We start from the raw sequence: 23,772 nt of genomic DNA, 5'->3' as shown, positions 1-23,772 counted from the left end.
GGCCAACAATGTGATGTGTCCTCTGCAACCTGCTTGGAAACCTGCAAGTGTTTCTTCTTTGTGGACAACTTGAAGGAGAGTCATTGTATATTCAGTACCGAGTTTGTATAGACAATAGTTTGATCAGTATGTAGAAACATATATACATGATGTCCTTGCAATGACGCAAGCTTGTTGCTCCAACTTCTAACCCTCAATCGGTTCCGCATCTCCTGTTCCTCCCGCTTTCGGGTTAAACTCTAAATGCTGTGCAATCAAGGGCCATACTGGATGATGCGTCACCCCCCATGTCGTGAAAATTGATAGTCTGAGCACATACCTTCCTCGAATCCAGGATGTCTTCCTATACGAATTTGTTGCCACACGCTGCGCATCGCGTCTGAAGAACGGATATCTCCCCAGTGCTCAAGGAAGAAACTAACTTGGACCTTGCGGACGTCCGAAAAGGTGGCAGAGAATGGAGAAAACACCTCGTATGGAATATTGTCGACAGTGAGCGACTTCTGAATGTGCTGTATCGTGTGCGTCAACACAAATCACATCCGTACGAGAGTAGGAACTACCTGATATGCACGCTCTTTCAGATCAAGAAGGCCAAGTTCTTCGGTCAAGATTACAGTGAATAACGAAGACAATCAGGGAGGTGTGTGATTGACTCACTGTCTGCTAATCGATAAGCAGCCTTCGCAGAACAAGGCGATGGTCGCCCTGGATGGTTTTGTTGCCACTTTCGGATCCACTCTCTCCTTGAGGTGGGAGTTTCCGTCGAGCTCCCTGCTTTTGGAAGGTCGAGCAAATTAGACTGACTATCAGAGGGGGCTTGCGCTGTTGAAACTATTGTCGGCGGCTTCTTTTGAGCCGTTGAGTTAAACGACGAGGATATGGGGGCGAAGACAATGACATCAGTATAGATCTGTAATGCATAGGTCATAAATGTACCAAATATACCCTAAACCACGCTCACGTAGTAGAGAACAGCCCTGTAAGTTGCATATGCAACGTCCCGGATGAAGACACGCATTTTCTTGGGTCCCGCAACCTCCTTGCATTTGGCAGGTGCTGTGGGTTTCATCCAATCGTGTGCATTCGTGTCAGGAGCTACGCTATTGCTCCTTGGGGATGACGGGTGGGATAACTTGGGTTGAATATTACCGTCTTCTGGACCACTCGACATTTGTGCATCCGACTCTACGGAATGGACATTTAGTTCGGTGTCGCCGGTACTTGCAACTGGGACCACAAAAGGTCCAGCGTCCTCTTCGATCTGCGACTCTACAGTGCCATCAAAACTTGGTTCATCGATCGTCTGTGTCGTAAATTCATCGTCTTCATCATCCGAATCATCATACTGACGACTAAGATAGGTGTCGTCCGAGGCGCCGTCGCCATCATCGACATCGTATTGGCCATGGTCTGAAGAAGCCTCGGAGAATCCTGAGCTGAACACTAAGGACAGTGCAACTGTAAGTATCATGCACTATACAGATTCAGTCGGTCTTACTAGTCTGAAAGTAATCTGCTCTTTGCAATATCTTTCTGTTGGCGTAGATACACCTAAAACCCTTCGACCTGCCTCGGCAAGGCAGTACGAACTCAACGTCAGAGTATAGTGGGTCATCAAGCAGCGACCCTACGCGTTCCAGGAAATCCTTCGGTACAAGCTGAGCTGGTGCTGACGGTGGTTGCGTAGGTTCGGCCGGTGATGATGTGATAGTACAGATGATGAGGAAGGCGTCCTGTTCCTTGACGGCATTTGAATGATAGTATACATGATCTCGTCGCGCAAACTGAGCCCTGTCCGAAGATGTGATAATATATCTTATGAATAACGGGACTCACGCACCATCCCCAATTGGCTGTCTGTATGAGCAAACTAAGCATGAATCGAAAAGTTAACCGAACAGTAGTATACCTTCGATGAAAATGAATGGTTGTGGGCTTCTTTTATATTGAATAATGCGGTCTTTCCGAGACTGTATATGAAAAGAATCAGATGCAGATGAACCATAAACACGTTGAAGTCTGACCTTCGAAGCTCGAAATTAAATTTGTAAACGCCCTCTCGTACCCACCTATGAATTTGAGATTAGTGTGCGCGAGGGTGTATTCAAAGTAGGCCGAAGCCTCCCTGCGACGTACTTTCCGTCCACCGCATTGTCTTTTTCTTCGGCAGTGGGCTAGAGATACCGGCGTCAATAACGAGTTTGTGATGCCTGAGGAATGTTGGGGCGCACCTCACAGGACAGATACAAGCTCACGAACCCTCCGCCCTCCGTGCCAGAGTTCGCATAGAAAAGAATCTGTATAGCGGTATTCGATGAAGCTGGCCGGGGAGGGAATACAGTGTAACGCATACCTGCCAGCGTCCATGTCCGAATCTCACAGACTTGGTAACCTTTGACTTCGATTCGCCTTTGCTACAATTCTGGTCAGCGGTAGCTGGGAAGCATTGCGATGCAATTACCTCGACTCGAAGATATTCTTGAGACCACGAAGGGTCCATTCGAAGGTGACTGCCGTGCTTTCTTGGATGTCTGTTTTTTCCATCACGACTCGGATGTTTAGTCCGAAGAATTAGCAGGAGGTGTGAGAATCAAGGCTCTTCATAGGGACGAGATATGTGGACTACGGTATTAAGAGATGCTCTGCAATGTGGTAAACATGTGTGCGATGACTGACTAAGTCCAAACAATGAGGTAGCCCCTGTCCGTCGCTAAATAGGTACAATATGTACACTGGACAAGCTGCGTAAAACCTAGTGCGACACAATTCGCTTTTAGTATATGTGGACATGTAACAACGTATCTAAGACTCCTCAAGCCGACTGAGCCGGATCGGTGGTATTCGCCTTTCCTTCAATAGTCAATGCGTCCATCTCCTTAGTCATGAGCCTGAGAGTCTCCACAGGGTATGAATGATCAACAATGGTAAAAGAATGTCCCGCGCATGAATATAAGTGATCGAAAGTATCACTAGCTTCGGCGGGATCATGGTCCTGGCTCGGGTCATAACCGGGGATGATCCGTTTGATTGGGATGAGCTGCAATTTCACCTTGGGCGCAGACCCGCATGGAATGAAGGCACGAATCAAAAGTTTCTGCCCCGACGTTTTGCTGTTCCGTGCCAGCTCCACCATAGTGTCCCACTTTTGTTGCATTAGCTTGTCGCACTTGCAGGTGTCTGGCACAGGTAGCGATTCCGTGCAACCAACACCGATGCGGAAAGGAATACAGGTATAATCAATCTCAACGACTGCAGGCCCTGAAGCGTGTATTGCTGCTGTCCTAGAGATTCGCTCGTTATGGCACGAGAGATCAGATGCAATCACGCGATCAAGAAAGCGGAGATCACGAGTAGAAATACGGGACATGATGCCTTCTGCAAGGAATCGATTAATGAAATTCGGTATCAGTTGCAAATTTATGAAACACCTACTGGCACGGCGAGCTTGTATGCCGCGACAATATGTTTGATGGCCGCCTTGTTTCCAATCATAAATCTGACATTCCCTACTGCAGTAATGCACGTGAAGGCAACCAGCACAGCGCTTGAAGGTGCCTGCTGCCCCGGATTTGTTGCACTGCACAACGATCACTACGAAGATCATAGAGGAATATGTGAGACGATACGCACCTTTGAACTTTGACAAGAATCAACATGTGCCTCGTCGACATCATCAGTCTCTAACAACTTGAGTCGGGTCATCACAAGTGCCTCCAATGTGGACCAGTGTTTGTGCATTGGGCCATCAGGCTTTGGCCTGTCCACCGCCTTAACGGCGTTAAGGGCCTTGATAGACCGACCCATCACTTTAAGCACGGAACGAAAAATCGCATACTTGGGGAAAATGCTCGAGAGAAGAAGCCAGAGTGGCTCCCAGTCTTCGTCATTATTATCCTTGAGGTGTTTCACCCACGGCTCAACCGCTAGCAACGAGGGCAGCAGGCCTGCCTCGAGGACCTCAGAGATCCAGGGTAGCCCATCCGTGTCTTCTATATATGCCCTTATATACCAACATGCGTACGAAATGGCCTTGGCCACTAAGTGACGTTGTTTGATGGAGTGAGGCCGCTGAGATACCATGGTAGCAATAACGCCTGCTGTTTTCTGCATGGAGTGTTGCATAAGTAATGGGATGCGGATCGTGTTGTTTACGGAAAGGGAGGTCAGAAGGTGGATGTCCCAGATAATTAAGTCGTAATCGACGGGGTGCTGTGCGAGGTCGTGCTCCAGATGATCAAGGGCTGTTGCAGCGATCCTCGCTCCGTCATTATTGAACGGGCGCATGATTTCGTGCCAATTCCAGGTCTCCGTCTCAGAAAATGTGCACATCCAAGAGTCGAGAATGGCTGGAGTGCGGATAATCGGAGGGGGACCGGGGATGTCATCGTCTTCCACGCAGGAGCTGAAATAACGATCTTTTGTTTCTAAATCCCACATACTGAACAACAAAGACACGATTCCTGGGCTAGACAGGACGATAGGGAGCGAGTCCCCGAGCGTATCATGCCTGCAGATGCCTAAGAAGTCGACGATTGCTCGCTTAGCGAGAATACGCATGGTTCTATCAATGCTCTCTTTGTACACGTAGTCTGCCCCGAGGAAAAGCAGCCATTCGCGAATGATGGGCCAGCGGGAAGTCAGTGTGTTGAGCATTCTGGCAGTGTAGACGGAGCGGCCAAGCCAAAATGGCATGAACGATGCTAGGCCTCGAAAAGCCAAAGCTTGTTGCAAGGGCTCAGGGATGATGCCACGCTTGACTTGTTGGAGATGAACTGAGTCTATGATGCCGTACAGCGCGATGGTGATTTGATAGACCTCGGGGAATGTGCAGTCATCCCTCAGAGCAAAGAGAGTGGCTGAGGCGACAGAGTCAAATGATCCTTGGCTCAAGCCGTCCAAAATATTCTAGATATCGGGAGAGATGGTTAATGGAATGTCTGACGATGGGTAGAAGTATACGGCAAACCTTGAGCTCGTTGGAAGACCGTGACATGACGAGATGGTCTGGTTAACAAAACTGGTTTTCTGAGTGGCAACTCGGCTTATATATCATGGTGCCCCTCCACATGGTTAACAAAGAGGATTGGTCAATCACAACCTAGCGGTGAGTCACGGTAGTGAACGTGCCGGACCATTGGCAATTTACCATATGGAACTCGAGCACAGCACAGCACTGTAGATCTGCAGATGGAGAGGAAACAGATGGGGGCCTTCTGCAAGCGTCAACTACTTGCCGGATATATACGCATAAATTTTTGAGAGTCTAGGTTCCATAGGTCCTATACTTGTGCCACCACATCCGAGTTCGATATGATGCACGATGTTGGAGCCGTATTGCCGGTTCTTGCCGATTTTTACGTCTGACCATGTCGATTAAACTTTCATTGGAGCGTATTCGGCTCCTTGCACCACATCTTCCTCCGTATTCACGGCCTACTGTTCATGTCGCTGGCACAAATGGCAAAGGAAGTGTCACCTGCATGCTATCATCCATCTTCCTTGCGTCGGGTCTTACTGTTGGTCGATTCAACAGCCCTCATCTAGTGTCCGTCCAAGACTCCATTTTGATCAATGAACAGAGCATATCACTAGAACAATACAATCTTTCACGTGCAGCTGTCGAGAGCGCGGACCAAGCCCATGGCACAGAAGTTACCAGTTTTGAAAAGCTGACACTTGTTGCACTGCATGTCTTCGAGAAACATAGGGTGGATGTTGTGGTCATTGAGGTGGGCATGGGTGGTCGTCTGGACGCGACCAATTATATACCAGACGAGTGCATACTCCTCTCTGCTCTCACGACAGTTGATCTCGATCATCAATTATTCCTTGGAAATACCGTCGAACTCATTGCCAAGGAGAAGGCCAGCATTGCGAGGAAGAACAAGCCTTTTGTCTTAGGCATTCAGAAATACGCTGCTGTCGAGAATGTTGTGCGGTCTGTCGTTGAACAGACCGGCGCTCACTTCATAGCAACTCACCCTGCGCAGCGACGAGCGTGGGATGAAACCATAGATGGTCCATTGCCACCTGCATTCTCGCTGGATGCAGAATCATTCAGGCCTCCCCCTCCTCAGCCTATTACATTCACCAGTCCGGCTTTCCCAAATAGCTTATCCGCGCTTTTAGATTTGAACGGAAGCCATCAAGTGGAGAACTTGAGTCTCGTATTGACCGTCATATCCACTCTAATGACTCACCCATCGTGTGCATCGAGGATGCCAAGCGGTTTTAGCGAGCGTGTCTTGGAAAACATAACTACAGGCATTAGAAATGCCACTTGGCGAGGTCGCCTATCATTCCATAGTCTCAGGGTGTCCTCACCTTATCCACGGGCGATCACTGTCCTTGTCGATGGTGCACACAATCGTGCATCATCAGAAACCCTCGCTTCATATGTTTCCAACCTCGTTACGATGTTGGACGGAAATCCAAAAGTGCGGACATTACGATTAACTTATATCCTCGCCCTATCGCGTTCTCCGCCTAAAACGCCGAAGGATACCTTATCCCCGCTCTTCGACTCTCGAAGTAGCACACGGCTTTCGATACAGACGAAAGTTGCCGCGGTACGATTCACCTCGCCGGAAGGCATGCCTTGGGTAAACTCTGTGCCACCATCTGTGATCGCCGCTACCGTGCGTGAGTCTGTATCAGGTGTAGGGTTGTGGGTTGCGTCCGACGAAGGTGATATTCAGGGGCAACTTGAGAGTGCATTGGAATGGATGACCACGGAGGGAACGGAGGAAGAAGATGGGGTACAGGAGCTGGTGATTGTCGCGGGGAGTCTATACCTCGTGGCGGATTTCTATCGTCTTCTTGCGAAGCAAGAAGCGACCCCCAGTTGACAAGGGGGAACTATTCGGACCGAAATCAGTACAGTTGTTTCGAATATCATTGTTTTTCTGGTTTAATGATTGGAGGCGTCCACAGAAATCTCGTCATAAATGGGGTTGTGGCACCACGTGGGGTCTTCTGTTGTGAGGGACGGGTGAAGCTTTGAAGGATTGTATGATCAACGTGTATACAAGCCTCAAACAGCCTAGCAGCACTTGGTCTGGAATGTGCATGAAATGTGCAACTCATGCTTACCGATATCAGTATATCTGATCAACGATTCGATCAACATTCGCTCTGAGGCTCCTAGCTATATCAAGACAGGTTACGGCTGCCACTTCTACCCACCTCTACCTCGTGGGGCTGTTCGCAAGTACGATGCTACTAGGAAGCTGAAATTGTTATCTGCTGTGACATTGTGATTGGCCATTCTGATCATCCACTGACAGCTGTCAATCAAAGACTGGTAGCAGCCACTAACCCAAGTATCCTCGAGGTGCGAAACACGGGTCTGAAAATCAAGGGACTCCGCCACTTGTCAAGTGCACTTATCTACGAATGCCGACATGTTCATGGGCGTTGGGTCGAAGTCTCCACTCCCTTGGAGGTGATGGAAGTAATCATTTCTGGTGGGTGAAACGGTGGATGCTGCTAATTTGTCTTGTATGGCGCACGATTCCATTGTTACGACTGCAGTACACGTTGCGTGGGCCCATCAAGATAAGGTGGATTTGAATTGATGTTCTGGAGTCATAATGTACATACGTTTAGACACAAGATCTGGCTCTGGCCATGGAATGGAGGACTTGCATCGAAAACAGGGGTTCCAGATACTATATGTCACTGAATCGTCAATTCACAGACTAGATGGTTTCTGAGAATCCATACGTACGTACCTGGGGCTCTTGCAAGTCGAGAGCTGCCGCGGCCAGTATGTAGAATGAGAACCTTCTGGAGTGGCGGCCAATGCGCAATGCGTTTGTCGCAGGCTATTATTGTGTCACCTTGTCAACAGGGCGGATCGCCATAATATCGAATTGGCAGATTATTATTACCTACCTTGTAATGGTAAAAACATTGATCGAGCTGTACCATTATAAGTGGTAGAGTAATACGAGCCTGCGTTCGAGGAGCAACACTATACAGATTAATGTCGCCGTCGATTTGGAAGCTAGATGAAACGTTGACCAACTGATGTGACTGTGTGATATGTGAGGAGTAGTCCCACGACACTTTAGTTCAAGTGGTTACCACTCGAGCTGATCAGTACGCCTTCTTTCATCTCTTCTCTCTCTTCCTTTTTTTCAGAGCTCGCGCGCTGCCAGCTCAGCCAGTCTCCATCAAGAGAGGCGTCCATTCGCTTTTTCGTATTTATTTTTTCTAGCCAGCCGCCTCACATCGCATATTTGAATCAAGTAATCACTGAATGTCCGGTGTAGAGTCATCCAGAAGACCCCCTCTTGCTGGCAAACCACCATTTGCAACAGACGATCCAGACGAACTTTTCGACCAACCATCGCTTTCTAAGCGCCGTGTCCGTAAGCCAGCAGAACCAAATCCCAACGACCGCACTTCTGCCTATAACATGTACGTTCACACGCTTCGTTTTTTCAACTTGGCAGATAAACTGACTTACTCTGCAGGTACGATCAATATCTTGACGGTGAAGATTCCTCCAACCGTCAGTCTGGTTTCGGTGCAGTCGGCCTTGGTTTCATGACTGGGGACTTGAGTGACGATGAGGACGAGGAAGTCCTTATGCATAAGCCTCCTATGGTAACCGAATCTAAGCATGGTGCTATGAATGCATCCCCGATACCCCTCGCTGCTCCACGTCCCGGTTATCCGGCACCCATCTCAGCACTCAATATACCATCTCCCGCTGCAACACCCGAAATGAGACAAATTGTCCAAGACCCTCCCGTGCACCAGCCTCCACAACCCATGCCAAATGCACTGAAAGCCAACCGCCCCCCAGCTGACATAAATATCCAGCCACCACGTATACCTGTCCCAATCTACGAGACTCCTTCCCCTCGCCCGTCAGTCCCAAACACTCCGCATCCTCTCCAGCCTCCAATGACCCCAATTACTCCCGTCTTTGCTCGTCCCGCCAAGTTACCCGCCCCAAGAAATATACAGTATGCAGGTGACACAATCATTCGTGGAGGCTCAGAGGATAACTTGGTGCCGAGACGTGGCCAGAAGGGAGATGACTTCTGGAGGAGGTTCAGCATCGTTGCGAAGGACGAGAAGAAGACGAGTTCTTGGTTGATAAAGACACAGAATGGGTCTTCAAAGTTGTCACGCTGGGTTTGGTTCGTTGGGATCATGTTTTTAGTTGTATGTGCCTTCTTTATCTCTCCTGCCTCCTAACTCATCTATTGTTGTAGCTCATTGCTGCCGGTATCGGAATCGGCTGGTACATATCTCATAAGTCACCATCGAATACGGTCCCAAAGGCTATCGGAGGCAGCGCCAATGAAACCATGAATCCCACCAGTACTCGTGCATCGGTCGGGGTTTCTACATCTTCATCATTGCACGTGTCGCCTACAAACACGGTTGCACGCCGTAATGAAGCCGAGCCCACACCTGCTATCCGTGAGGCAATGCAGGAGTTCTTGGAGGAGGTTGGCCAAGCTCCGGCGGCAAAATTAAACGTGCCTGCCGGACGGAGCTGGAAACATCGGCGCCGCGTCGAGATCCAGTTCTAAGCTGCGTCTCTCGAACTTCATTACATTGCAGGAACTCTCCATGATTTAGGGTTCATGCTCGGATCTTCATCTCGACAGTCTTTGCTTCTGGTTACTCACAAACCTTAACCCGTGTTCCATTGTGGGGGTGTGCATCCATAGGCGTGAGCGCCTGTTCGTTCGTTTAATCAATCTCATCACAGTACCAGCGTGATTCGGACCTGTACTTATCAGGTATCGCAGCTCGGTCTCTATCGCATTTTTAAAAACTCAATATACATTCTTCACGTCATCCAACGACTTTTTTCTCCCTGGAGACAATCCACCTTCCATAACCTTTGATACCAGATAGATACATTGGCACATGACGATTGCTTGAGTACGAGAATCGAGGTTACCAGCCTGTATCATTCAGCAAGTATTGACTACTTGGGACTTCGGAAATAAATTTATTATACAATGGTTGTTTGTGTGTGTTCTGATGCCCAGCATTGACATTATTATAGGGCACCCCCGTCAATGGAACTCAGTATGCAGGATGTAAAGAGTATGCTTCAAAAATAATCAAATTCGTAAGTAGCTTGTCACTGAGGCTGCTGAGAGGCCCTTCAACCACGCAACCTCTTCAATGGTCGGTCTTTCTCCTTGGACTTGAGCATCGATTGTGAAACCTTCAGATCCTCGAGGATGTCCACCTCCACATCCGAATCGCCATCAGCTTGCCCGGGCTCTTCGCTCTCGCGTTTACGTTTCGCGTCCTCCTCCTTCGCCGCCCTTGAAGCCTTCCACTCTTTGGCAAGGATTTGGATCCGTTCAATAAGATCTTTGCGGGAGTGCTGTACCACATGCTCGTTCCAGTCGAGTTTGCGCTGTTCAGCAGGATATATTTTCTTACTCTTCAGAACACAGCTAATGTTAGAGTCAAAAAGCGAGAACTAGGTAAGACACGCACTTGATGGATAAGATTAAAGTAGTGAACAGGATTTGAAAGGAAGGTTTTAGCGAAATGTAGCAGGTAGACACCGCAGTCGGCAAAATTGGGCTGGGATGGGACCTGTAATGGAGCGTTTAAAAGGGCCTTTTTTGAAAAACGGGACTGCACACCTGCGCGAGCTTGACTTCAGCCAACCTCACCTCGTCAAATTGTTGCTTGTCTTTTGCTTCAGCCTTTAGCCAATATCGCAATACCTTCTGTGCTTGAGGATGCCGTGAACCTAGGGAATCCAGCGTGAAGATCCAAGTGCTGCAACACATTATAAGCCGATTATTAAAAGACAAGTGCGTAGGCTTACGTAAGAGGATCCTGAGTGGCAAGACTGGGTTGGACGTCCAACATAGCGTCTACTTCCCTTTCGTGCTTCTCGTCCTCATCACGTTCGTCCTCCTCTTCGGAGTCCGGCACAACAACTGGCTCAACAGCCTTCTGCTTCCCCTTTGTTTTGGTAGAAGCTCCATAGAAGTGAGCCGCAGGGATACCACCCATACGAGATGGAGGTTTCGATGACGGAACGCTGGGAGGCTCGGAGACATGTGTTGAAGTTGACGCATTGGAAGATGGAAGATTATCCTTTGGCCCGGTCCCCTCTGGGATCGTGTCGATGTCGATAACGGTGACGTCAACATCCATCGGTTCCAGACACGGAGAAGACGTCGATAAGAGTAAGTCTACGTGTGCTTCGACGGATATCGATCTCCCTGAGGCCTTGCCAATAGAAGCGGATCTGCCTTGTGTAGATACAGAGTTGGATGGTGAAACCCTGAGTAGTCTCGGAGGAAGGTGGTTAGATATTGAACATGACTGTGTGAATTCCACAGGTGAGATGTCATCCATGTTTTCATCTTGCGTAATACTTGGCGTGGACGCGCAAGTAGCGTGCAGTGAGGCCGATTCAGCGTCTGGCTCTGATCGTGTTCCTAGTGCTGGTAGGTCCTGGGGTGGTACAGCCTCAGGCTCAGTCGCAGGAATTACGTCTGGCTCGATAGCAGTCTTTCGCCGCAGCTTTGCTCGTTGTGAAAGAGAAGGTTCTTTCTGAGGAAGGGGTGGGAGAAGAGTGTACTCGGGTTCATAGATGATGGCAAGGTACCAGTGAAGACTTTTAGAACGGTGTCAGGAAGGGTCAACCTCGTTGAGGACATACTCACTTCTCGTTAATCGGGACAATTATGTATTTCTTTGAGAATATGTTAACCCTGGACGTCCATTTCTTCACGCTTTGGTATCCTTCGTCCAAGCTTCAGGCAAGGTGTGTAATTTCGGAACTTTACAATGAAACCGATAAGACTTGCCTTTTCTTGTTGTTGAGCTTCTTATAGAAGAACGAACTGAAGACGTGAATTTGTTCCGCAAGATCTGGATTTTGCTCCTTAAGATCAGCGAGCCAAAGCCTGCATATATATTAGCATCACGCTCAATAAATGGCAGGTGACCGTACTTTAAGCCAAACTCTATTAATGTATCATTGAGGAACTCGTGCGGTCTGAGCCTGTTCAAATCGCTGCCCATGATGTTCAATGCGCCAGGGCCAGATGGGGGATATACGAGAATTCTAGTAAAACGAATAAGAAATGAAACAAAGTACCAATGATAAAAGAGTCGCACAGTTCTTCAGGATCTGCTATGGGAGGAGATTCTGATGGAGTTTGGAGTACTGCAGCAGCAGAGCGCCGCGATGTACCGGCCCCGGCGTTTGCTGATTTACTATGAAGATTGTGGGTCACCGACTAAAATTGAAGCAGTCACAAAGTAACCTACATATCAGGTGCTAGGCACGATCCAGAATTGATTGTAGAGCTAAACACATCTGGCGCAGGGGATGCATTCTTGATGGAAGAGGCCATCGGCTCGTGGCGAGAATTAGACGAACGACGACTTTGCTGTTGATACATCTCTGCAAACTGCTGGACGTTCCCCCAGATTGCGCCCGTTGGTCTACTTTCAATCAGGCAAGTTCTCCTTAGGTGGTCAATGGCTTCGTACCTTGCAGTGCTGCGTGTAGATGCTGCTTCAGCCAGGCGAAAGCGTAGTTTCTGATATATCGATTGCGTCCATCCTTTGGCTTCGTCCGTACTAAACAAGAACGTCAGGTTCCCGCGTCCGCGACCCAGTCCTGGGCGCAGCGGTTCAGCGCATAGCACACCCGTCATAATGGTACACGCACCAGGTTCAAACTCATCTATTGGATTTCCATTTTCACAGATTTCGCAGTCTTTTGCCGTCTCTAGCTGTATGACTACGTTGTCTTTCAAGGATTTCTCTTCGTCATTTGTGACCTAATCGATATTAGCACAAGTGCCACATAATTTATGTTGGGGACGTACTGTTACGCCTTTAAACATATTGGTTTGTTGAAACCAGAAAGATGGAGACTGTCCAGGTACAGCTACATTGAGACGTCTGGTCTTTGGATCATACTCAAAGACAGGGGGCTCGGAACCATTTTCGGCCCTGAAGATTTTGAAACCGATTGCCCATGCTTGCAAAGGGAGCTTCAGTGGAGGGTCCTTTGTGCGAGCAAACTCCTTAGATGTGAATTGCGTGGACGACGTCGTAATATGATCAAGCTGTGATCGAGAGGTTGGGACAGACTGATTGAAGGCGTGAGTTATTACAAAGAAAACACAATGATGTCGAACCTTAATTGTTTTTTTCGGTTTCATTTGCTTGACAAGTCCAGCGCTACCACTCAGTTTCCGTAAATCCAGGAATGGAACCTTCTCTTCGAATACTTTTCGAGTATCGCGGACAATATATTCCGGTATGGGCGCAACTATTGCAGCTCGCTGCGATTGAGGTTTCGGAGGGAGCGAAGGCTGGCTGTTGCCTGCCTCTGACGAAAAGTCTTCAATATCATCAACTTCATCAGACACAACCGCAGTGTAGGGTTGTGTGGTCGGAGAGGAATCCTTTCCTTTGCCCTTCCTGGAGTCAGCATATTGTGGGTCACTTGGAAAGGTCTGGAAAGGATGAAGATTCATGGGGTCTGGTGAAGACGACAAAGGATGAGGACGAGGTACAGGTACCCCAAGATCTTCTCCATCTGAAATTACTTGAACCTCTCGACCAAATGGATACTTGTGGTGCGCAGGCGTACTTTTCATTCCATGAGGTCGGTCGATGATTTGTACCTCGGGATCTGATTGCCCTGTATGTCTTATGGAAGCGCGGGTGTTGTTCATGGAACTCGAATTGGTGATCCGTTTAACAAGGGTACTGGAGGGTGCGTGATCAAGTTTGGAGTGCTTGGGTTCTTGTGGCAATGATGGTCGTGCGGGGGTATCAAGAAGCGTTCGACGTGCATTCGGATTTGTTCGGAGACTGTTGCCGTTGGAGATTTGATCGTAGGGGCTCGCTGCTGGCCCGAGGCGTGTGTTACGCTACATGACAGTGAGAGGATTACCACCAAGGTTGGATCTGATGAGTATCAGCCAACTCACTTTATTCGATGGGGCGGTTATTGGAGTAGGTGAATTTTTCCATGTACCTCTTCTACATAGCTTCATTCAGAATGATCTAACGAAGTTAAGAATCAGACGTACGAATTACTTAGACTAGATGCATCTCGGTAGTTGGACGGCCCTGCAGTGCCATGCAAACTGTTGGCCTTTTGTCTTTGAGAAGCTGAAAACTCCATTTGCGCCCCTTGCAGCACAGCGGACAGCACTTCGTCGCGTGCCGGGGAGAACAAGAAGACGACTAGCTCGCGGGTGGCTGCAAGACCCTTCGCTTACCCAGATTGAGCTCAATGTTCGATTGTTCACTTGCTCGTATAGTCCTAGTTAGGCAATTTACTCAGACCTTGACACACACGGAGGAACCTGGAGGAAATCCTTTTTATTTTGGCTCATCGCGAGTGCCTACCTGCCACACTAATCCTTCTTTTTCTACTTGAACGATATACCTACTACGCAAAACAACATATACACCTTTACTTGGAACTAGATGACTTTCCGTACTCAAGTCATGCTTTCATAAAAGTGTCGATGAGAAACTCCTCCCGTAGTAATTTTCACACGTTTTTAATGGAGGTCTCGGTAACCAAATCCCAGTGGGCGCCTGATAATATTTTGTAGGTGGATTGCGGATTGCTAAATTCTCTTCTGCTACCCAGCGGTAGTCTCCCGTAGGCAGACCGATAGAAGGAAAACAGTTACAACTGGTCCCGTCTACGAAGATCCGGTGGTAACCTCGCAGCAGCCACCAGCCCAATAATGTTGTGAATATGCATGGGTCCGAACGTCCGAGTCAAGGTCCTGCGGCGGTGTCCTGTAATTTCCGATATCTGGCAGGACGGATTAGAACTCAGGCCTTGGGTACAAGCCCGGGACTGGGAAGCACTAGCGTGACTAGAGCTAGCGCGTGTTACACCCTACGGTTTCTGGAGATCACCCATGGGATCACTCAGAACTTATCATATGAATGAAAAGTCTGCAAACTCGAAATCAGAAAGATCTAGTCAAGTGACCATACAGGTAACTTAGACCCTTTTTCGAGTCATAGGTGCTTTTCTCTTGGATCAGGCACCGACGACGTTTATGGCTGCAAGAGAGATGAAAGAGACATCATTCAATCATAATTAAGAGGGAACGAAGTCGAGGTACTTACGGAGTATGCCTCTGCTGCAAGGGATTAACTTTAACAGCTTCCAGATATCAATAGGCCATATTGTCCCAGAAAAGTAGTCATCATCGACGAGCTCCAGGTACATAATCATTGATCCGACTGAGCTTGTGATCATTCCCAAAGAGCCTAAAAAGTCTATGAGAGGATGCATCTAAATACTGAGATACTGAAAACTCGGCAAGGGTAAGCTAGGATTGGCGGTGGTTGACCTGACGGTTTTGAAAACTTCATCTGTGAGTCTGTGACGTGTGCTTCGTCTGGGCTGGATACTTTTATAAGTGTCTGGTGTCTCCTGGGAATTGAATAAGCCATCAGTCAATCAAACCTTCATGTATTTGAATTGCGTGACTCACCATCGAGCCCAACTAGATCCTAAGATTGACGTACGAGGTATGCAAGTCCTATCTCGTAGTAAGAACGTATTCGAGGTGATGTATTTGATGGCCCTGGTGTTCTTGATGAAACACTGTAACCGAAAAGTTGAAGATTGCCAATGCAGACAAAGCGTTTGCAGTCTGGATTGCATTGAAAAAAAATCTTAGATCGTACCTTCGTATCATCTTCCAGTCAGAAGATATGAGCCAGCTGGCTCTCACACACCCCATTTATCTTACTTCTCTCAATAGGGTTGGAGTCCTTCACGAAATTCTTGGCAAAAAAGTTTACGTTGTAGTGGTTGGTAATGGGACAACGACGACCGTCGCGGACGAGGCCTGAGGGCCTGATTGAAATAAGATTCAAAATCGATGACAACATGCTGCGCACCCGCTTGTGTGCGTTGGTCATTTCGACTTTTGCAAATGCAGTCTATTAAGGTGCCTATCAATGCCTCGTCGGATAACGGCCTGAAAGGTTGAGCCGAAGGTGAAGGGGTTCGAGTCCATTCGACCTTTCTGTGATCTGACTGCAATGTTGAAACGTCAGGTCACGCACGATGTGTCTCCCACCGGCTGTAACAGGGCACTCGCAAAAAACCAAAATGCAAGCTAGCGAGATCGAGGAGCCCACTGTGAGTCACTGTCAGAGCTATTGATGTTGTTCGCGATGCTCAGACAACTAATGACACTGGATGCATGAATCATCCTGCATCCCAAAAATCTAGCGGACATGAGCGGCGTGGACTCAAGCAAGTGAGCCTGAGGATAATGCAAGTCGATGCCAATTGACAGTACGTGTCATTAAGTATGAGGTTGTGTGAAAGTATGCCAGGGAGATTTGGAGGACTAGAACAGTCATGGCGGAGTAATTATGCAAAAGCAACTAAGCCACTAGTACTGCTGGGATTAGTAATAATGGTGTCCATGCTCGGCTTGGTTTTAATCGTACACATATCAAGAAAATTATACAGGAGGGAGCATTAAAGTGGGAGGGTACGACCGAGAGTCACGAGATACCTTACCGTCTCACTCAAGTATGTAGAATACATAATACAACCTGAAGGATTCTGTAATTAGGTTGAGTTGGTTTTATTGTTTGTTCTTATTGATAGCGTGGCAACCTTCCAATTGCAACGCGTCGCGGCGCGCTTCACGTACAGTGGCACACATAGTACTGTCTTCCATATTACCTTCAGCAGTAATGGCAAAACGCAAAGTCGCTGCTGACGACGACGACGACGACGAGGCTCCAAATGCTTTGTCTCAACAATCCAAGCGTGCCAGAACTTTCGATAGCGATGATGAGGTCGTTGTTGAACGGTCGCGACACCGTGATAGGAGGCCTGGCAATGGCAATGGTAAGGCGCGTCAGGAGGATAGCGACGACGAAGAAGACGAAGAAGATTTAACCCAGGAGGAGCACAACGAGGAAGAGGAACAGCGCTTCGAAGAACTCAATGGCGAGGCCATTCGCCAGCGCCTCGAGCAGAAGCGCAATACCTTTGGAGTTAGTAGGATGTCGGCTACCTCTGCCTATGGCTCAAGCTGATTTATGTGCCGTAGGGTATTGCAGAGCATGGAATAATTGAGTCCATTGAGATGCACCATTTCATGTGCCACAAACGACTTACTTTCACGTTTGGACCTCAGATTAATTTCATTATCGGTAAGTGTCACTTCGAGTGTGTTAAGCAGATGCTAAAACAGCTCTATAGGTCACAATGGAAGTGAGTACTATATCTTCAATAGCTGACAACTCTTGTGTTTCGTTTCATTGACTTGACCTATCAGGTGGAAAGAGTGCCGTCCTGTCTGCGATCACCATTGCACTTGGAGGAAAAGCAAACTCGACGGGACGCGGCAGCGGCCTGAAATCTTTTATTCGTGAAGGCCAACAGTAAGATCGACACACTCACTGAGGTTTGTGTTACTGACCTTGAGATATCACACAAGGATTTCAGAAATCACCATTTCGCTCAAGAACCAGGGCGAAGAAGCATATAAACCCAAAGAATATGGAAAGAGCATTGTCATCACGCGTAAATTTACCAAGGATGGATCTTCTTCATGGAAAATCAAGAGTAAGGACGGCAAGGTTGTATCCACAAAGAGAGACGAGCTTTCAGCTATCTGTGATCACATGAACATACAAGTTGATAATCCCATGAATGTCCTCAGTCAAGGTGAGTACTACGTGCATGTATGCGTCTTCGATTCCATGTTAAAGTTTACGTAGATGCTGCTAGGCAATTTCTAAGTGCTTCCCATCCCTCCGATAAATACAAGGTTGGTTTGCTTCCACATTCTAATGTACTTAGTTCACGTACATGCATCGCAGTTCTTCCTGCGAGGTACCCAGCTATCGCAGCTTTCTGAGGAATATGACGCTTGCCTTGATAATATCAACCAGACCAAGAAGGTGTTACACCAGAAAAAGCAAGTTCTCCCTGATCTACGCGCTGCATTCAAGGAGGCTAGCGTGCGCTTTGAAGAAGCAAGCAAGGCAAGAGAGCAGCGCTGCAAGGTTGATGAGCTCAAGAAGGAGCTTGCCTGGGCTCACGTCGCAGCGAAGCAAGCGGTAAGAACAGATCTTCTCAACATCTCCCTTGATCCGCATGACATGGTTGATTGTGTGTATCGTGAATAACGAACTGATGCAGCTATAATTTCTAGGAAATGGAGGCAAAGCTTGAGGAAGTTGCGAAGGCGGAACGCCGCTTGCCTAAGATCGAGGCTGAGATGAAGACAGCCGAGGTGTGCTCCTAGAAAGTCATGGGTACCGATATTCATATGCTCACATATTCCGTTAGTCCCAAGTCCAGCTTGCCTCCGATGCTGTAGAACAATTCGATAAGGAGTATTCCGCACTTGGCGATATTGATCACCTCACCAAGCAGCGCAACGATCTACAGGAGAAAATGCGCAGCAACCGGGTGAAGATAGGAAACTTCAAGGTCTATATACCTAATTTTCTGCTTTACTTCTTGTCTGACATGATTGTCTTTTCATAGAATGACGAGAAACAAATGAACACTTCTCTTAACTCTCTCAATGATGCCATTAAGAACTACACGAGAAATATTGCTGAAGAAGAGCATCGTCTCGCTGCAGACACACAAGTAAAACGAGACGAGCTTAACCGAAAACTGGAGTCCGCCAGAACAGATGTCACGAACGCCGATCAAGCGCACAAGGACTTCCTTGAAGCCAAGCGTCAAAAATTGGCTGAGCAGGAAAGCATCAAGCACAGGGGGCTCGCCGCCGAAGCCAAGAAGAACAGCGCACAGGAGCGTGTTGTTGCGGCCCAGAGTATGATTTCTCAGTGCAAGGAGAAAGGACAGAATGCACTTGCTCCATACGGCCGAGACATCAAAGGTGTCCTCGACCAGATTGCGAAGATGAGGTGGCATGGGGACGTGCCTGTTGGTCCGCTTGGGATACATGTCAAGCTGAAGGACGTGGCGTGGGCAGATTTGATGAGAATTCAGCTCGGAAGCCTGATGAGTGCGTTTGCAGTCACTGATGCCAGGGACAGACCACAACTGAAGAAGTTACTTGACCAGACGAAGAAGTGCGTTAGTCAATCCTTGTGCTACCTCGTCAGGCTGACCATGATACAGCTTTCATATTAATATTATCATATCCGAGCGTGACATGTTTGACTTCAGCGCAGGGGAGCCACCCGATCACATTCCCACTGTTCTTCGTGTCCTGGAGGCAAGTTTGTACTGTTTTCATTACTACATATCTAATGCTGCTATCCAGATCACAGACCCTTACGTCCTCCGCCTGTTAATCAACCAAGCAAATATTGAGCGCACGGTCGTTGCGCCCAAGCGTCTTGATGCTGACAACATCCTGAAACGCATGAATGGAGGAGGTGTCGCCTGGGCAGCCGATTACATGCGTGTCCATCGATATGCCGAGGGAGGTGGTCAGTCGATTAAATTACACAGGCTTCCTCCAAATGACCCCCGCAACATGATGTTCACATCAAGTGACTCTGCCTCTGTGCTTAGGTCCGTCGATATTGTACGATCTCACAGTCATGCTGAATCATTTTACAGCACTTGGCAAGAGAACTTGCGGAATGCAGAGGGCGAATGTAAGGCTGCACAAGATGAGGCTCTTCAGCTCAGACAGCAGTTTCAAGCCCTGGCACGCGAAACCAATGGGATGAATGTTAGTCTCACCCATTCCTCTCTGTTATACCATTCCTGAACACGCATGGTTTGCTAGGCACAAGAACGCTCTTTATTCGAAACTCACCGTGCTGCGAAACAAGAGCTTGCTTCGCTTCAAGAGGAGGCAAAAGAAGAGATGCCGGCTGATATCATGGGATTGCAGAGCGCGAAAGATGTATGTTCACGTGAATTTCATCTATCCCGGCTGACAATCTTCTCCGTACAGGAAGCCGAAGCGGAAAAGGCCTCGATCATGCAACAATTCGAGGATGCTGTCGGTAGGAGAACTGCTATCGATCAAGAACAGGCTACTTTACTTGTGGAGTTGAACAAAATCAAAGGCCAGATTCATAACTTTGAAGAAGCACGTCAGGGAGTTCAGGTAAGTGTTACTTCCATGTTCCGTCTGCTGTCACCTAACGCTAGAATATAGAAAAAGATCGAGGACGCTGCTACGAGTCGTCTTGAAGCCCAAAGCAACAAAAATCACTACACAAAGAAGCTCGAGGACGAAACTAAAAAGGTTGAAGCTATTGATGCCATTGCGAAACAGCTACAGGAGGAGTTCATAGTCAGTATCTCAGCATTCATAAGAGAGCTTGAGCGCTAACTTTCTATCAGAACTGGACCTCGAGTGCTGAGGAATACTGCGAACGGGTTGAAAATCCCCGCAAAGTCGATGTAGTGGAGCGCACTCTCGAATCCGTTCAGAAAGCGCTCAAAGAACGGGAGCGCAGGCATGGCGCAACGGTCGAGGAAATGACGATTGAGGTGAACAATGCGAAAGCTGTCCTAGACAGCGTAGAAAAGGAACTAAGAAGTCTCGCTGCGCTGAATAATGTGAGGCTGGCTCGCGCTAATGGACCAATTCACTGACGTTATTCTTTAGGCTCTGAAGAGGTCGCTTGTTATTCGCTTAAACCGCTGGCAAGAATTCCGGCGTCACATTGCTTTACGATGCAAGGTTGTATTCCAGTACCATCTTTCCAATCGTGGGTACTTTGGAAAGATTCTGTTTGACCATGCCAACCAAACGCTCCAGCTGAAGGTATGCCTCTTTGTATACGAATGACCTACGGCTTACGTTCTGTAATCAGGTTCAAACCGATGATCAGATGGCTACGCAAGGGAGGGACAAAGATCCCCGGTCACTGAGTGGCGGGGAGAAATCATTCTCGACGATCTGTTTATTACTCTCACTTTGGGATGCGATCGGCTGCCCTCTTCGCTGCCTAGGTCAGTGCACATATGCAGATACACTCCTCTTTCTGACCGTCTTTAGATGAGTTCGACGTTTTCATGGATGCTGTCAATCGCCGCATTAGTATGAAGATGATGATTGACACCGCCAATGCTTCGGACAAGAAACAGTATATCCTGATCACGCCCCAAGATATGGGCAACATCCACGTCGGCCAGACAGTCCGTGTCCATCGGATGAGCGATCCTGAGCGTGGGCAGGGCATTCTGGCATTTACTTAACCCTGTTGGCTCTCGTGTTTTATCTGGTCTCGACAGGTCCTAGATGTATTCAGATGATACATTATTCCTCACCATTTTTGGTCGTGCTTTTCGAGTACTACACTAACGTTAACGCTCCAGCACCTAAATATTATAATAAGTCAACTAGACGCAGTGGGTAGTGCCAGTGCTAATATATACGAGTAGCCATTCATTGGCTGAGCCTCATGATGGAGCGCTGAGCAGTGACTATCCCATGTTGTCCTCTAGGCATCAAGCACGGAGCGTTTGATCCTGCGGAACCAATTCATGTCTACCTGAGCGCCACCTATTGTATCCTTTTCAATCTCAGCTGCCCATATCTCTCCTCCTTTTCGTCTACCATCATATCACGTACATTCAAGCTTAATTTAAGCTTCAAGCATGAGGCCTGAATATTTGAATATCGAATAGGCTTCCGCTCGATATTTGCACCATCACGATGGTGTTCCATCATTCACTCCCGCTCATTCAGGTACTCAGGTCCAAGTAGTGCTCACAATCTTATTCCGAGTCAGACACAGGTTTCGGCCCTTCTACGAATAATCCCTACTGACGAAACACAACGCCGCCGGCTCCGAGCGCAGTTGGGCATAGTCCTGTGCCTGTACTACAAGCCGTTCAACTTCGTGGTCCACAGCATCCATAGAAATGGTAACCTATAAATGATCTCCCAATAGATCCCACTTCGAACCAAACATAACGATGAACTTATTTGTCATCCCCTCTCCATCAAGTCTCTGGACAACCGTACGTCCGGGTGGCAATTAACGTTGGTTGTAACTTATGAGATCCGATTGACGGGGCATTTTTGGGCCCGCCACGATTGCGACAGACACGGCAGGATCAAAATAGCTACGCCCTAATTTGGTGACGTAGTTCAAGCACTGCAACTCGACACCAAACGGCGGTCTGAGTGAACTGACCTGTCGTCGACGAGAGATATAACAATATGTCGCATTTATGAAGACCTGCAGATGTTCCTCCCAAGTTCAGTGCGCTTCTTTAATCTTAGAGGCCCAGAACACTGCCGGCTGTGCGATAACGGGAATCATTTAAAAGAAGCAACACCGACAATTCATTTGATTGGGCTATTAATTGTATGCCGGGAGCAGCAATTGGTAGTCCACCCATAGCGTACACCGTATTCACATTCTGACATGTTGCACCCACACGTTAAAGCAACTCGCCAAACAAAATTACCAGGGCCTGGATATAAATCTGGGTCATCGGCGAACTTAAACCCCACACTCCTCCGACTTTGCTGTGAGCACAATCCAGCGCCGTTCCAACTGCAACTTACCAAATCCCGCAGCCATATTGTAATATGCCTGTCCCAGTCATATACTATAACGTCGAAGTCGTCCAATTCTGGCAAGGGCAGAAAGAACCCCTACACCCCTACCCACTTCACTGGGTGATTTACATCCCAACCGCTCCCGGTATCGGGAACACATACCACATACTAGGAAACATGGACACCTACACCATAGATTTCAGACGCAACCAACCATACCCAAACCCAGATGCATGGCGCGGAAGCTTCGCCGTTGGAAAAGTAGCTGCGCATCAGCTAACCCTGATGGAGCGACACCTGGCAAGCATCCCTATCGCGCGTCACGACCCCAGATGGAACTCCCAAAGCTGGGTGTGGGAGGGTCTCAGACATCTTCGACACCAAGGTTTTAATATTAGCTGGGAGATCAGGCTTTCAGATCTTCAAACGCAGATGTATTGCTTGCTGGAGGATTGGGAATACGGCCGAATTTAAAGAGGGTGGGGATCTGGGGTGAGAGGGATTTGTGGATGGTCGATCAAAATGTTTGATGTTGTTGCTCGGAGTGGCAACGCTCACCATAAAGTTAAGATTTCAGCATCTGCATTCTACGTTTGTATTAACACCGGCATCATAGACATCGCGAGTGAACTTTATTGTCTTGATCGAAAGAGAGAGTATCCTCACCGATCAAGTTTTGTGGCGCTGACAGATCGAAGCGGAGTCTTGCGCCATACCACGAGACGTGCTATGACTTTCAATCCCTCGCATTAGGAGAGATGCGACTATCGCCCATGTGGAACAGTATGAAGGAGATGTTGTACTAAGTAATGTGTAGTATTTCAGGATCTGGTGTACGCTTTGCAGAAGGGACGACCGTCTGCCATCTATTGGTCTGTCTATGGGGGACTAAGTTGAGCCTTGCCAACTAGATGCGATAAAAATAACGGCTGCACACGAGTGAAACACGAGGGCGCTTTGGACTCGTGAATCAGAAGCAATATAATCCAAACATCCTTGTGTCTCCAGAAACAACTAATTATAAATGACAAGTACACTCACCTTTGAAGCTGAACATTGTAAGACTCCCATGACCATACAAGTTCCCACCTCGGCCACTGCTCAAGTGTGTGCGACACTGTACGGATTCTGGTACTTTCAAAACGGCAACCAGCCTCAAATAATTCTTCACCCCTCACTGTTGTACCACCTCCCACCATACTACCTTACCCTTGCCTTTCTCACCATCTACCTTTTCCTCAGCCCATACTTTTGCATC

The 23,772-nt window shown here is 48.1% G+C and overlaps 7 protein-coding genes across 7 annotated transcripts; 4 read left to right on the top strand and 3 right to left on the bottom strand.

Annotated features, from left to right (window-relative positions):
* Positions 1–100: 100 nt before the first annotated feature.
* F5147DRAFT_81048 (uncharacterized protein) lies at positions 101–2,681 on the bottom strand. Its single transcript, XM_041443440.1, has 13 exons — positions 2,465–2,681; positions 2,357–2,417; positions 2,235–2,300; positions 2,140–2,177; positions 2,028–2,072; positions 1,913–1,973; positions 1,844–1,860; positions 1,502–1,794; positions 965–1,446; positions 661–913; positions 564–601; positions 320–512; positions 101–266 (listed from the first exon to the last, which is right to left on the bottom strand). Exons 1-13 carry the CDS (start codon positions 2,545–2,547, stop codon positions 187–189), a joined length of 1,710 nt encoding a protein of 569 aa, XP_041295252.1. The 5' UTR covers positions 2,548–2,681; the 3' UTR covers positions 101–186.
* F5147DRAFT_80991 (uncharacterized protein) lies at positions 2,660–5,249 on the bottom strand. The gene is made up of 4 exons (XM_041443433.1): positions 4,970–5,249; positions 3,634–4,908; positions 3,436–3,580; positions 2,660–3,378 (listed from the first exon to the last, which is right to left on the bottom strand). The coding sequence occupies exons 1-4, from the start codon at positions 4,994–4,996 to the stop codon at positions 2,816–2,818; spliced, it is 2,010 nt and encodes a 669-aa protein (XP_041295251.1). The 5' UTR covers positions 4,997–5,249; the 3' UTR covers positions 2,660–2,815.
* An 85-nt stretch (positions 5,250–5,334) lies between these two features.
* Positions 5,335–6,990, top strand: F5147DRAFT_80966 (Mur ligase). The gene has a single exon (XM_041443425.1). It carries the CDS (start codon positions 5,370–5,372, stop codon positions 6,849–6,851), a length of 1,482 nt encoding a protein of 493 aa, XP_041295250.1. The 5' UTR covers positions 5,335–5,369; the 3' UTR covers positions 6,852–6,990.
* Positions 6,991–8,066: 1,076 nt separating this feature from the next.
* On the top strand, positions 8,067–10,000 carry F5147DRAFT_632554 (uncharacterized protein). The gene is made up of 3 exons (XM_041432827.1): positions 8,067–8,427; positions 8,484–9,183; positions 9,234–10,000. Exons 1-3 carry the CDS (start codon positions 8,267–8,269, stop codon positions 9,555–9,557), a joined length of 1,185 nt encoding a protein of 394 aa, XP_041295249.1. The 5' UTR covers positions 8,067–8,266; the 3' UTR covers positions 9,558–10,000.
* Positions 10,001–14,243, bottom strand: F5147DRAFT_684639 (uncharacterized protein). Its single transcript, XM_041436619.1, has 16 exons — positions 14,073–14,243; positions 13,971–14,022; positions 13,628–13,910; positions 13,170–13,573; positions 12,855–13,121; positions 12,695–12,806; positions 12,514–12,643; positions 12,289–12,465; positions 12,136–12,234; positions 11,969–12,082; positions 11,823–11,921; positions 11,679–11,768; positions 10,829–11,629; positions 10,641–10,779; positions 10,489–10,590; positions 10,001–10,432 (listed from the first exon to the last, which is right to left on the bottom strand). Exons 1-16 carry the CDS (start codon positions 14,165–14,167, stop codon positions 10,145–10,147), a joined length of 3,252 nt encoding a protein of 1,083 aa, XP_041295248.1. The 5' UTR covers positions 14,168–14,243; the 3' UTR covers positions 10,001–10,144.
* A 2,412-nt stretch (positions 14,244–16,655) lies between these two features.
* F5147DRAFT_684630 (P-loop containing nucleoside triphosphate hydrolase protein) lies at positions 16,656–21,406 on the top strand. Its single transcript, XM_041436618.1, has 20 exons — positions 16,656–17,040; positions 17,097–17,199; positions 17,249–17,260; positions 17,325–17,430; positions 17,487–17,716; positions 17,770–17,819; positions 17,872–18,111; positions 18,207–18,287; positions 18,344–18,487; positions 18,545–19,104; positions 19,154–19,250; positions 19,299–19,552; positions 19,601–19,715; positions 19,773–19,892; positions 19,944–20,099; positions 20,151–20,288; positions 20,339–20,557; positions 20,607–20,765; positions 20,815–20,953; positions 21,000–21,406. The coding sequence occupies exons 1-20, from the start codon at positions 16,735–16,737 to the stop codon at positions 21,197–21,199; spliced, it is 3,429 nt and encodes a 1,142-aa protein (XP_041295247.1). The 5' UTR covers positions 16,656–16,734; the 3' UTR covers positions 21,200–21,406.
* A 703-nt stretch (positions 21,407–22,109) lies between these two features.
* On the top strand, positions 22,110–23,263 carry F5147DRAFT_80724 (uncharacterized protein). The gene has a single exon (XM_041443378.1). The coding sequence runs from the start codon at positions 22,545–22,547 to the stop codon at positions 22,986–22,988; it is 444 nt and encodes a 147-aa protein (XP_041295246.1). The 5' UTR covers positions 22,110–22,544; the 3' UTR covers positions 22,989–23,263.
* The last annotated feature ends 509 nt before the right edge of the window (positions 23,264–23,772 follow it).

The sequence above is a fragment of the Suillus discolor genome (assembly GCF_016758755.1).
Source record: "Suillus discolor strain FC423 chromosome Unknown F5147scaffold_15, whole genome shotgun sequence".
Classification (NCBI taxonomy): Eukaryota; Fungi; Basidiomycota; class Agaricomycetes; order Boletales; family Suillaceae; genus Suillus; species Suillus discolor.
Note: the sequence above shows the minus strand (reverse complement) of the source record. Positions and strands in the feature narration are given on the sequence as shown.